The following is a 13,999-nucleotide window of genomic DNA, read 5'->3' on the forward strand; positions in this document are numbered from 1 at the left end:
TCCCTCTGTCTATTTTCCACCTATCATCTATGCTATTTATTCTCTGTACCTTTCCCCCCTCTCTCCCCCTCCCAATCCCCTATTGATAACCCTCCATGTGATCTCCATTTCTGTGCTTCTGTTTCTGTTCTAGTTCTTTGCTTAGTTTTCTTTTGTTTTGGTTTTAGGTGTGGTTGTTAATAACTGTGAGTTTGCTGTCATTTTTACTGTTCATATTTTTTTATCATCTTTTTCTTAGATAAGTCCCTTTAATATTTCATATAATAAGGACTTGGTGATGATGAACTTCTTTAACTTGACCTTATCTGAGAAGCACTTTATCTGCCCTTTCATCCAAAATGATAGCTTTGCTGGATACAGTAATCTTGGATGTAGGCCCTTGCCTTTCATGACTTGGAATACTTCTTGCCAGTCCCTTCTTGACTCTAACGTCTCTTTAGAGAAATCAGCTGACAGTCTTATGGGAACCCCTTTGTAGGTAACTGTGTCCTTTTCTCTTGCTGCTTCTAAGATTCTCTCCTTCTCTTTAATCTTGGCTAATGTAATTATGATGTGCCTTGGTGTGTTCCTCCTTGGGTCCAGCTTCTTTGGGACTCTCTGAGCTTCCTGGACTTCCCGGAAGTCTATTTCCTTTGCCAGACTGGGGAAGTTCTCCTTCATTATTTGTTCAAATAAGTTTTCAATTTTTTGTTCTTCCTCTTCTCCTTCTGGCACCCCTATAATTCGCATGTTGGAATGTTTCAAGATGTCCTGGAGGTTCCTAAGCCTCTCCTCATTTTTCCGAGTTCTTGTTTATTCATTCTTTTCTGGTTGGATGTTTCTTTCTTCCTTCTGGTCCACACCGTTGATTTGAGTCCCATTTTCCTTCGCATCACTATTGGTTCCCTGTACATTTTCCTTTGTTTCTATTTGCATAAGCTTCATTTTTTCATCTACTTTTCGAACAGATTCAACCAATTCTGTGAGCATATTGATAACCAGTGCTTTGAACTGTGCATCCGATAGGTTGGTTATCTCTTCGTCGCTTAGTTGTATTTTTTCTGGAGCTTTGAAGTGTTCTGTCATTTGGGCCATTTTTTTTTGTCTTGGCGCATCTGTTACTTTAAGGGGTGGAGCCTTAGGTGTTCCCCAGGACAGGGTAACGCTGGTCGCTGCACTGTGACACTGTACATGGGGGAGGGGCTGAGAGGGAGCAATGGTGCCTGCTCCCCTCTCCACCGGGTCCTAGTCTTTCACTCTGCTACCCACAATCAAACTGGGCCACTCTGGTGCTGGTTCCCGAGTGGGTGGGCTTGTGCACACCCTAGGCCCCTGTGGGTCCCTCCAACAACCTCTCCTGTGAGGCTGGGAGTTTCTCCTGCTGCCGCCCCAACCCCCACAGGTGTTTTCACTCAGAGGTTTGAGGCTTTATTTCCCCGAGCTGGAGCCCTGGGTTAAGAGGTCTGCTTTGCTCCCCGCCGTTCGTCCCGGGTTATCTGTGCGTGAGTGTGGGGCCGCGGGGTGTTACCCACCGCTCTGCCTGCCCCGTTCTCCGCCACTTCAAGTCTGGCCCTCTCGGTTTATCTGTGAGCGAAAGTGGGGCCGCAGGGTCTGCTAGCGGTCAGACTGCCTGCCCCGTTCCTCCCACACTCCGCCAGTCTCGGTCCCACCACAGCCACGTGAGTCCTCTCCGCCCCGGTGCCCATCTCCACCCCTCCTACCGGTCTGGATGTATGTTTCTTTTTTTATCTACTTGGTGTCGGACTTCCTTGCCGTTTGATTTTCTGTCACTTCTGGTTGTGCAAGGAGGCGCAGTGTGTCTACCTACGCTGCCATCTTGGTTCTAAGTTATATAGGTTTCAAGTGTACAATTCTACAATACATCGCCTGCACACTGCACTGTGAGATTACAATCCCTAGTCTAGTCTCCTTCACCACCATTTATCCTTTGTTTACCCTCTTCTACCTGCCCCCACCACCCCTTCCCTCTAATAATCACTATACTGTTGTCTGTGTCCATAAGGTCTGGGTTTTTTTAAATTTTTGCTTATTGATTTGAGAGGGAGAAAGAGAGATTTGTTGTTCTACCTATTTATGCATTCATTGGTTGATTCTTGTGTGTACCTGACCAGGGATTGAACCTGCAACATTGGTGTATCGGGACGACACTCTAACTGAGCTACCTGGCTGGGGCCCATGAGTTGTTGTTTTTGCTTAATCTCTTCACCTATTTCACCCAGCCCCCATAGCCTCCTTCCCTTCTGACAGCTGTCAGTCTGTTCTCTGTAACTGTGAGTCTGTTTCTATTTTATTTTGTTCATTAGATTCCACATATAAGTGAAATCATATGGTACTTGTCTTCCTTTGATTTGTTTCACTTAGCAGTACACCCTCTAAGTCCATCCATGATGTCGCAAATGGTAAGATTTCAACTTTTTTTACAGCTGAGTAGTATTCCATTGTGTAAATGTACCACTGTTTTTTTATCCACTCATCTACTGATGGGCACCCAAGCTGCTTCCAAATCTTGGCTATTGTAAGTAATACTGCAATGAATATAGGGGTGCATATGTTCCTTCAAATCCATGTGTCGGGTTTCTTCAGTTATAGTCTCAGAATTGGAATTGCATAGTCATAATGCAGTTCTGTTTATAATTTTTTAGGAAATTCCATACTGTTTTCCAGTAGCTGCACCAGTCTTCATGCCCACCAACAGTGCACTAGGGTTCCCTTTTCTCCACATCCTCACCAACACTTGTCATTTGTGGATTTACTGACGATGGACATTCTGACAGGTTGAGGTGATGCATCACATTTGGGGTTAAATTGGCATTTCTCTGATGACTACTGACATTGAGCATCTTTTCATATGTCTATTGGTCATATGTACGTCCTCTTTAGATAAGCTTCTATTCAGGTCCGTTGCCCACTTTTTCAATTGGGTCGGTTGGGTTTTTTCTAGTGTTGAGTTGTATAAGTTCTTTATAAATTTTGGACACTAACTCTTTATCAGATGTCTTATTAGTGAATATGTTCTCCCGTTCAACGGATTGTCTTCTCATTTTGTTGATGATTTCCTTTGTTGTGCAAAAACATTTTGGTTTGATGTCGTCCCATTCATTTATTTTTTTCTTTTGTTTCCTTGCCTAAGAAGGTATATCAGAAAAATATATTGCTATGATAAATGTCAGACATTTTATTGTCTATGTTTTATTCTAGGATTTTTATGGTTTCAAGTTTTACATTTAAGTCTTTAATCCATTATGAGTTTACTCTTCTGCACGGTGTCAGATGGTGGTCTAGTTTCATTTTCTTGCACATATCTGTCCAATTTTCCCAACACCATTTATTGAATAGACTGTCATGACCCCATTGTATATTCTTGCCTCCTTGGTAAGATATTAATTGAACATATACCTCCTTTGTAGGTAACTGTGTGGGTGTATTTCTGGGCTCTCTACTTTGTTTCATTGATCTACATGTCTGTTTTTATGCCAGTACCCTGCTGTGTTGATTACTATGGCCTTGTCATATAGTTTGGTATCAAGTAGCATGATACTTCGAACTTTGTTCTCCTTTCTCAAGACTGCTGAGGCTATTTGGGGTCTTTTGTGGTTCCATGTATTAATACACTTTTGGAATATTTGTTCTAGTTCTGTGAAATAGGCCATTGATATTTTGATAGGAATTGTGTTGAACCTATAGATTGCTTTGGGTAGTATGAACATTTTAATGACATTAATTCTACCTATACATGAATACAGTATATGCTTCCACTTATTTGTATCTTCCTCAATTTCTTTTTCAGTATAATTTTCAGAGTACAGTTTTTTTATATATATTTTATTGATTATGCTATTAGTTTTCCCATTTTTTCTCCCTTTTATTCCCCTCCGCCCTGCATCCCCCGTCCCACATGCATCCCCTCCTCTTAGTTCATGTCCATGGGTCATACATATAAATTCTTTGGTTTCTCAATTTCCTATACCATTCTTGACTTCCCCCTGCCTATTCTGCACCTATCATTTATGCTTCTTACTCCTTCTACCTTTTCCCCCATTATCCCCTCTCCACCCCCCACTGATAACCCTCCATGTGATATCCATTTCTGTGATACTGTTCCTGTTCTAGGTTGCTTGATTTGTTTTGTTTGGTTGTTTTTAGGCTCATTTGTTGATAGTTGTGAGTTTGTTGTCACTTTACTGTTCACATTTTTGATCATCTTTTTCTTAGATAAGTCCCTTTAACATTTCATATAATAAGGGCTTGGTGAGGATGAACTCCCTTAACTTCACCTTATCTGGGAAGCACTTTATCTGCCCTTCCATTCTAAATGATAGCTTTGCTGGATAGAGCAATCTTGGATGTAGGTCCTTGCCTTTCATGATTTCAAATACTTCTTTCCAGCCCCTTCTTGCCTGCAAGGTTCCTTTGGAGAAATCAGCTGACAGTCTCATGGGAACTCCTTTGTAGGTAACTGTATGCTTTTCTCTTGCTGCTTTTAAGATTCTCTCCTTCTCTTTCATCTTGGGTAATGTAACTATGATGTGCCTTGGTGTGTTCCTCCTTGGGTCCAGCTTCTTTGGGACTCTCTGAGCTTCCTGGACTTCTTGGAAGTCTGTTTCCTTTGCCAGATTAGAGAAGTTCTCCTTCACTATTTGTTCAAGTAAGTGTTCCATTTCTTGCTCTTCCTATTCTCCTTCTGTCACCCCTATGATTTGGATGTTGGAACGTTTAAAGTTGTCCTGGAGGTTCCTCAGGCTCTCCTCATTTTTTTGAATTTTTATCTCTTCATTCTCTTCTGGATGAATGTTTATATCTTCCTTTTGTTCCAAATCATTGATTTGAGTCTCAATTTCCTTCCCTTCACTGTTGGTTCCATGTACATTTTCCTTTATTTTACTTTGCACAGCCTTCACTTTTTCCTCTATTTTGTGACTGTACTCAACCATCTGTGAGCATCCTGATTACCGTGTTTTGAACTCTGCATCTGATAGGTTGGCTATCTCTTCATTACTTAGTTCTATTTTTGGAGCTTTGATCTGTTTTTTCATTTTTGCCATATTTTTTTGGTCTTGGCACACCTGTTACGTTGTAAGGGGAGGAGCCTTAGGTATTCGCCAGGGTGGGGCAACCTACTTCACTGCATTGCAGCACTGTATGTTGGGTAGGGGTCTGAGAGGGAACAATGCCACTTGCTCCACTCTCAGCTGGCTTCAGAGCACAGGCCTTTTAACTCCTTGGTTATAATCAACAAAAAAAAAACAAGCAAGCAAAATATAACCAGAGACATTGAAATTAAGAACAAACTGAAAGTTACCAGAGGGGAGGTAGGAAGGGATAATGGGGGAACAAGAGGGAGGGTTTTTAGGAACATGTATAAAGGACATACACACAAAAAGGAAAACTCCTTGGTTAAATTTATTCCTGCATTCCTTTTTGTTTTGATGCAATTATAAATGGGATTCTTAGTTTTTCTTTCTGATAGTTCTTTTTTTTAATATATATTTATTGATTGTGTTATTACAGTTGTCCCATTTCCCCCCCCTCACTCCACTCCATCCTGCCCACCCCCCTCCCTCCCACATTCCCCCACTATAGTTCATGTCCATGGGTCATACTTATAAGTTCTTTGGCTTCTACATTTCCTACACTATTCTTACCCTCCCCCTCTCTATTTTCCATCTATCATCTATGCTACTTATTCTCTGTACCTTTCCCTCCCTCTCGCCCTCCCACTCCCCTATTGACAACCCTCCATGTGATCTCCATCTCTATGGTTCTGTTCCTGTTCTAGTTGTTTGCCTAGTTTGCTCTTGTTTTTGTTTTAGGTGTGGTCATTAATAACTGTGAGTTTGCTGTCATTTTTACTGTTCCTATTTTTGATCTTCTTTTTCTTAGGTAACTCCCTTTAACATTTCATATAATAAGGGCTTGGTGATGATGAACTTCTTTAACTTGACCTTATCTGAGAAGCACTTTATCTTCCCTTCCATTCTAAATGATAGCTTTGCTGGATACAGTAATCTTGGATGTAGGTCCTTGAGTTTAATCTTGGGGAATGTAATTATGATGTGCCTTGGTGTGTTCCTCCTTGGGTCCAGCTTCTTTGGGACTCTCTGAGCTTCCTGGACTTCCCGGAAGTCTATTTCCTTTGCCAGATTAGGGAAGTTCTCCTTCATTATTTGTTCAAATAAGTTTTCAATTTTTTGTTCTTCCTCTTCTCCTTCTGGCACCCCTATAATTCGGATGTTGGAACGTTTCAAGGCGTCCTGGAGGTTCCTAAGCCTCTCCTCATTTTTCCGAGTTCTTGTTTCTTCATTCTTTTCTGGTTGGATGTTTCTTTCTTCCTTCTGGTCCACACCGTTGATTTGAGTCCCAGTTTCCTTCCCATCACTATTGGTTCCCTGTACATTTTCCTTTGTTTCTCTTAGCATAGGCTTCATTTTTTCATCTGGTTTTCGAACAGATTCAACCAGTTCTGTGAGCATTTTGATAACCAGTGTTTTGAACTGTGCATCCGATAGGATGGCTATCTCTTCGTCGCTTAGTTGTATTTTTTCTGGAGCTTTGAAGTGTTCTGTCATTTGGGCCTTTTTTTTTTTTTTTTGTCTTGGTGCGTCTGTTACTTTAAGGGGCGGAGCCTTAGGTGTTCACCGGGGCTGGGTGAGGCTGGTCACTGCTCTGTGATGCTGTACATGGGGGAGGGGCCTAGAGGGAGCAATGGCGCCCCCTTCACTCTCCTCCGGATTTCAATCTTTCACTCTGATACCCACAATCAAATTGGGCCCCTCTGGTGCTGGTTCCTGAGTGGGTGGGCCTTGCACACTCTAGGCCCCTGTGGGTCTCTCCAACGACCTCTCCTGTGAGGCTGGGAGTCTCTCCTGCTGCCGCCCCAACCCCCACGAGTGTTTTCAATCAGAGGTTTGAGGCTTTATTTCCCTGAGCTGGAGCCCTGGGTTGCGTGGTCTGCTTCGCTCCCGCCATTCGTCCGGTTTATCTGTGGGCGAATGTGGGGCCGAAGGGTCTGCTAGTGCTCGAACTGCCTGCCCCGTTCGTCCCACACTCCGCCAGTCTTGGTCCCGCCACAGCAATGCGAGTCCTCTCCACCTCGGCTGCCTGTCTCCACCCCTCCTACCGGTCTGGATGAATGTTTATTTTTTATTTCCTTGGTGTCGGACCCCCTTGCCGTTCGATTCTCTGTCAGTTCTGGTTGTGCGAGGAGGCGCAGTGTGTCTACCTACGCCCCCATCTTGGTTCCTTGATAGTTCTTTGGTATATTAAAATGCCACTGATTCTGAATATTAATCTTATATCCTCTACAAAACCTTTAAAGAGCAGATAATCCCAATGCTATTTATATTGTTCCAGAACATAGAAAAAAAGAAAACTTACAAATTCTCTTTATGGTACTTTATGAACTGAACGGTGACCTCCCCAAAATTCATAGGTTAGAGCCTAACTCCCAATGTGACTATATTTGGAGATAGGGCCTTTAAGGGAGATCATTAAGGTTAAATGAAGTGATACGGGTAGAGTCCTAATCTTATAGTACTAGTGTGCCTATAAAAAGAGGAAGAGACAACAGAGACCTCTCTTTCCATGTGCACATGGAAGAGAGGCCACATTAGGACATAGCCAAAAGGCAGGATCTGCAAATCAGGAAGAGAGGCTTCTCCAGAAATCAACTCTGCTGGCACCTTGGCTTGGACTTGTAGCTCCAGGACTGAGAAAAAATTAATTTCTGTGTTTTTTTAAATATGTATTATTGATTATGCTATTACAGTTGTCCCATTTTCTAAATTGCTGTGGTTTAAGCTACCAGTCTGTGGTATTTCTTATGGCAGCCCTAACAGTCTAACACATGAAGCAAGTACAACAGTGACACCACAACCCAATTCAAAAATACCTCAAAAAAATCAGCTAACATCACATTATAATGACGCAAAAGTCTAAAATAAAACACTTGACCAAACGTAACAAGTAAGCTTTCCTTCAGGAATGTAAGAATAGTTCAATATTAAGAAATCTACTAAGATATATCCATAAATAGATCTATAGAGAAAAGCCATGTGATCATCACCATAAATGCTGAAAGGGCATATAACAATATTTAATACCTATCCCTGATTTTAAAAAAACAAGTAAACAAAAATAAAAATTAAAATAGAAACCAATGGTAGCTTTCTTAACATGAAAAAAGATGTAATACTAAAAAAATACAAAACAAATGACAGAGACTAATGGCAGTCTCTCTAAAGTTAGTAATAAGACGATACGTCCACTATTACAGCCATTACTCATTATTGCATTTGATAAAATATGGAGGTGAGACAGGCTGAGCCTATCCTAAATAAGACTGGATTTTCCTTTGCTTATTCCTCGAATCCTGTTACCAATCAGTACCGGACATAATGGGCACCTACTTTATCAGCAAAGAGACCCTTCTGATCCTAACAGATGCTCAGTTGAGACTCAGAACAACCACTGCGTGACCTTACCCTCATTATAACAGTGAAAAGCACATCCCTGGGTGGAGACGTAAGATGCTCATATAACATGTATCACATGTTAGATTACAAAGCTCCAAGGTACCTGCTTAAGCCAGCACCAACTCACTAAAAGGATCCAGAGGATGGACCAAGAGAACAAGAGAGCCAGAGCTAAGCAAGCCTGACTCCAGCTGCAAATGGAGAAACCACACTCTCTCCTAGTGCAACAAAAGTTCTCCTTGCTCCCAATAAACCTCCTCCGTGAATCTGTTTTGCCTACTCTCTAGATTTCCATCCTGAGACGGCAAGAACCCTCTAACCCTCTCCATCAGTGACAGAGGTACAGACATTGCAATTAGACAAGCGAAGAAAATGACAAAATAATTGAAAAGGAAAACATAAAACTATATGCAGACAGTATACTGGTACACTTGAAAAAGCCAAAAGAATTAACAGTAAAAAACCACTACAAATTATTAAAGAACTCAATAGGTAACACGATATAAAAATGATAAACAGAATCAATAGCTTTCTTTATACCTCAGAAAACAGCCCTGTCTGGTGTGGCTTAGTGAATTGGCTTAGCACTGGCCTGTGAACCAAAAGATCAGCAGTTCAATTCCCAGTCAGGGTACATGCCTGGGTTGCAGGCAAGGTCCCCAGTTGGGGGCACGTGAAAGGCAAATGATGATGTATCTCTCACACATCAATGTTTCTCTCCCTCTCCTTCTCCTTCACTTCCCTTCTCTCTAAAAATAAATAAAATCTTTAAAAAAATAGAATATAGAAAAGACCCCATTTACAATAAAAAGTTAAGATGCTTAGGAGTAAACTTAACAAGACATGTGAACAACCTACACAATAAATTCTTTAGAATAATCCTCAAGGGGAAAAAAGGTACACTTTTGACAAATAAAAATACTATGTTTTTAAGATTGTTTCAGATTTATAAGGATTCTCTCAAGTTAGTTCATAAATGTAACAGGATCCCAAGAAAAATCACACAGGATTTCCTACTTCCACATCCTTCTACCCCAAAACAAGACAAACTGACTCTAAAGTTCATGTGGAAGAATAAACAAGCAAGATTAGGCAAGAAAACTCTGAAAAAGGAATAATCAAGATGAACTATCCCTACCAGATTGAAAGCATACCATAAACTCTCAATAATTAAAATAGCATGGTACTGGCCAAGCAGTGGTGAGAACATGAAGGAACTGGAACTCTCATAGCCTGTTGATGGGAGTGTGAAATGCTACAGTCCCTTTTTTGAAAACCCCTTTGACAGTATCTACTAAAGCTAAATGTACGTATAGCCTGTGATATGGTACTTTCATTCCTAGGTATGGGTCCACCAGAAAAGTATAATTTATTCATCAAAATCACAAAATAAAATGTTCATATCAGTACTATTTGCAATAGCCCCAAACTAGGAATTACCCAAATGCCCATCAACAGTAGATAAACTGGTCTGTTCATACAAAAGACTAAAGAGAGCAATGAGAACATACACAACAATATGAACAAATCTTAAAAATTTAACATTGAGTAAAGGAGCAAAACACAAGAGACCACACACCATGTGATTCCATTTATATAATACACAAAAATGGGAAAAACCAACTTATGCTGTTAAGTCAGGATGGTGGTTTCTCTCAGGGGTTTGGGGAGAAATGGCGACTAGACCAAGCACCAGGAAGGCTTCTCTGTTTCTCTATATGATATATTTTATTTGGTCTATTCTATGTAATTTTGTTATTTAGGAAGGTTTGTATTTTTTTCATGCTGTTACCTCTACAACTATAGCATTTTAATGCCATCAGTCCCCTGGGTTTAACAATTAGAGAGGTCAGCAGAAGTCTGTCACTCAACAGAGGGAGAAAACCAGAGGCCAGATTCCACTGAGGAGGAAAGGAAGAAGAGACAAAAGGAGTTTAAGTAAAAGAAGAAAAGAATTTGGACAGCAGTTAAACAAATACATAGGATATATATATAGAGAGAGAGGAGGTTTTTTTTTAGCAGACAAGAAATCTATACATGTTCATACATACGTATTGCTAAGAGAAAGGAGTTATGAGAGGGAGAAAAAGTTAAAGATTTAAAAAAACAGGCAAGAAAGCAAGACCCTCAGATGGGAGATGGGAAAGGATGGAATCAGGAGTCCAGGTGGAGACACTTCATTCTTTGAGCCCAGGGAAACACGAAAAGGACAGTGAAGATGAAAATCTTCATCAGTGGGGAGTAAAAAACCTGATGCTCTCAATATTCTCCATGGAGGAAATGCCCATGTCATCTGTTCAGAATGGGGAGTGAAGGAAGAAGTTAGGGGCTGGATCAGGCCATAGGAAAAGTGAAGAACAGGTATGAAGAAGAGGCCCACAGCACATATTCAGGCTAGAGAGGAACACTGAGGGCCCAGCTGAAGCTAGAGCAGGGGTTTCTGAAGCTTTCTGGGGTTTTCCTCCAGCAGCCTTAGACCCCACAGGCAGTATTTGGAAAGATGACTGAACACTTGAATCACCGACAAGACTCTACAACAGGGCGAAAGGGAAATCAGGGCTCCTGACTGAGACCCTATTTCACCTTCTTCGCAGTACTTTTTCAGATCTAAAACTACCCATGCTATGTATGCATTTGTTTTTTTCTGTCTCTCACCCAAATGTGAGATCCCTGAGGTAGGGATTTTGTCCATCACTAGGAACAGTACCCGACCACTAATATCTGGCAGAATGGCAGAGTCCAGCTGGCACAAGAAAGCAGAGGCCAGGAAGGGTTGAGGACTCCAGAGGAATGGGAAGATTGAGGGCTGGAGAGTCAAGGAGCAGAGGTGGTGAGAGAAGGACAGGCAGAACAGTGGGGATGGAGAGAGTATTGAAGGCTGAGTTCAGAGAAGGGCATGCTGGTAGAAAGGTCTTGTCTTCACAGCTCAAATGGTGCTCAATAGGCTATGTAATCTAGCAATGAGGAGAGACAGAGTCTGGCCACGGTTGCTGACTTAGGCTGGCTCCCTAAAGTACAGGAGGAGAAGGAATAGTCACGGGAGGAGCCAGGGCCCTGGGAGACGCTGTGCCCACAGAGCCATCTGCTTCCATTAAGCAAGAACTACTGAGAGCACTGTGTTCATATGAGAGTGTGAGGGAGACAATGGCCATCGACAGATGTCCCCAGTTTGCCCTGACATTGTCCTCTCTTCAAAACAATCCAGGAGTCTGCTACACCCACAAAAAGGTACAGGTGACTCCTATCTCCCTAGGCCTACATACAGTCTCACACACACACACACACACACACACACACACACACCCTGACATTGTTAGAAGATACCTTGTGTGCTCTCCTTTCTCTAGAAAGACAAAATGCCCTCTAAGCATAAGGATCAAAACAAAGGTACCTAACAAAGGGTCACCCTAGCCTCAACTCCAGACTCTAGGGACATGGCCCCTTCTCTGTGTGCCTCCGAGTGCCATCAAAAGGACCCCTGAGCTCTGCTGGACCAATTGGTCCTTCTCCCTCCAGCCCTCAAATCCATCTGAGCCAATAGATGGCTAAAATTGGATGGCTACAACCACCAGCTCTTCCCAAAACACACTACTCCGTGGTTTCTGGTCCTGGTCTATCCCATGCTCTGCCTGTACTGCTGGATTTTAAGGCCTGTGGGTTCAGCACTTCCTCACTGGGCCAAAGCACAATGACCATGGACATGGCTGAACTAACACAGACAAGGCAAGCAGATGCAGCACTTACAGAATATATGATGTCCACCATGTCGTAGGCTTTGGTAGATTCCAAAGGGACAATTGTGTCAAGTTCAGGAACCAGACGGTCACTTTGGATAGAAAAAGAAGCAGATATAAACAACACTGGAAGAGTCAGTTGCCTTCTGTGGGTGGTGGATGGGAGAGGAAAGGAGGGCTGGCTCATGCATCCTTACTGGGCTTTCAAAGTAGTTCCCAAAGATGTATTCCTTTGTTACCACCATATTAAACCCAACCTGAGCTTGCTATTAATCCAAAAGATCTTTCTGTTTTCACGGAGAAGAAAAAAATGGGTTTATTTCCCTGAATGTGATTCCTTCATTTATCCTCTCTGAATAACTCCTACATCTTAGGTACTGTGTGGGGCACTAAAGGACATTGTAGTGAATACTGGTCCCAGTTTAACTTCCTGAGACCTTAAAAATAAAAGAATGAGGACTTAGAAAGGCAAAGTCCGAGTTCTGCTGAAATTACTGTGTATTTACATTCTATTGGAAGGCAAATCTGCTAGGGTTCCTTTAAAGAGCAAAGCTGCTGGCCCCCTGGCATGATGAGGACCAACAAATCACACAGGCTTCTCGCTCTCTGCTTTCTCCAGCATCGACGTGACTGAGCAAGGAGCCTGAGCTAGGGCCCACTCCTATGCCACAGGAGGACTCAGCAACATGCCCCTCTCCAACAAGCTCTCAACCCTTCCTGTCCCACATGGGCAGGCAGGGGGTGTTCTGACCTTGATATATACACTTGCAATGAGATTTGGCTTGGTCAAGCCCCACGCCCAATCAAGCCCAACTTCCCAGAGAGCTCTGCACTGGGGCATTGAGTATATACCCACCAGATAATAAAATCCCCTGTACTTTTCATTTGTTCCTTACCCATATGCACATAGCTTCCCTAGGACCCTAAGAGGAGGAATGGCTGGGCCAAAGTGGGTTATTTGGACATTTCTGGGCCCCTGGGCCATAAGACCTTCAAATGCTATCCTAAACTTTGCAAGAACCCCAAATAGAAAATATTCTCAGAAAAGGAGGCTATGCCCACTGCTTCTGGGCCTTGGGATCACCCTCCCTTTCATGACTACACAGAGTGGGCCACTGCATGTGTCTGCTAAGGAATGGGGCAGGGACTGACAGGGTAGGGCCCTGGGGTCATGACTCTTCATAGCATCCCTGGCCCAGTCAGGGACCTACAGGCGGAAGCCCAGGTCCACCCAAGAGAGCAGTGTCTGAAAATGGCTTCTTCCTGAGAAATACAATTCCAAATCCCTCTGCAGAAGAAATTCAGGCCAAGTGAGTGCTTCAAAATCAGAAAGGAAACAAAATGAAGAAGAAAGCAGCCAGAGTTCCAGAGCAATAGGTTCCAATCTGGGCCTCCAATTTACTCTGTGGTACCTCCCATATCAGGCTGTGGTCCCAATAGCAAGAAGAAAAGAAGGTTTCACTAAGTGGCCAGCAACACACCCTTCCCCAGGACTGCCCCAGCCTCTGGCCAGGAGCATAAGAACACTTCCTAAAAGGCCTGCTGTGTCTACCATGTGCAGTTACTTCATATCAAGACACACACACACAAAATTCCATCTGTAATTCTGGACAAATCAAGAACTCTTAGAAATCAAATGTTTTGGCCACTTTTTATTCCCAAGCTACTTATTAGAGATATTACAAAGGAAAAAAGCAAATAAAAGTAAAATCTTTCTTTGCTCCTATCCAGAAATGTCACCACCATGCCCACACCTTGGCCAACTGCACTCCACAATCTGCCTCAGGCTGCCCA

At 42.6% G+C, this 13,999-nt stretch overlaps 2 protein-coding genes across 5 annotated transcripts in view; both read right to left on the reverse strand.

The window, feature by feature from the left end:
- The window catches only part of NCK1 (NCK adaptor protein 1), a 553,292-nt gene that overhangs the window by 480,685 nt on the left and 58,608 nt on the right, over window positions 1-13,999 (reverse strand). The window lies entirely within an intron of this gene.
- The window catches only part of PCCB (propionyl-CoA carboxylase subunit beta), a 66,801-nt gene that overhangs the window by 15,036 nt on the left and 37,766 nt on the right, over window positions 1-13,999 (reverse strand). For both annotated transcript variants that reach the window (XM_024565866.4, XM_053929349.2), the window contains exon 9: window positions 12,216-12,297. In XM_024565866.4, the coding sequence (XP_024421634.1) occupies window positions 12,216-12,297 (82 nt within the window). The remainder of the gene's footprint in view (window positions 1-12,215; window positions 12,298-13,999) is intronic.

Source organism: Desmodus rotundus, chromosome 8 (assembly GCF_022682495.2).
Source record: "Desmodus rotundus isolate HL8 chromosome 8, HLdesRot8A.1, whole genome shotgun sequence".
NCBI classification, from domain to species: Eukaryota; Metazoa; Chordata; class Mammalia; order Chiroptera; family Phyllostomidae; genus Desmodus; species Desmodus rotundus.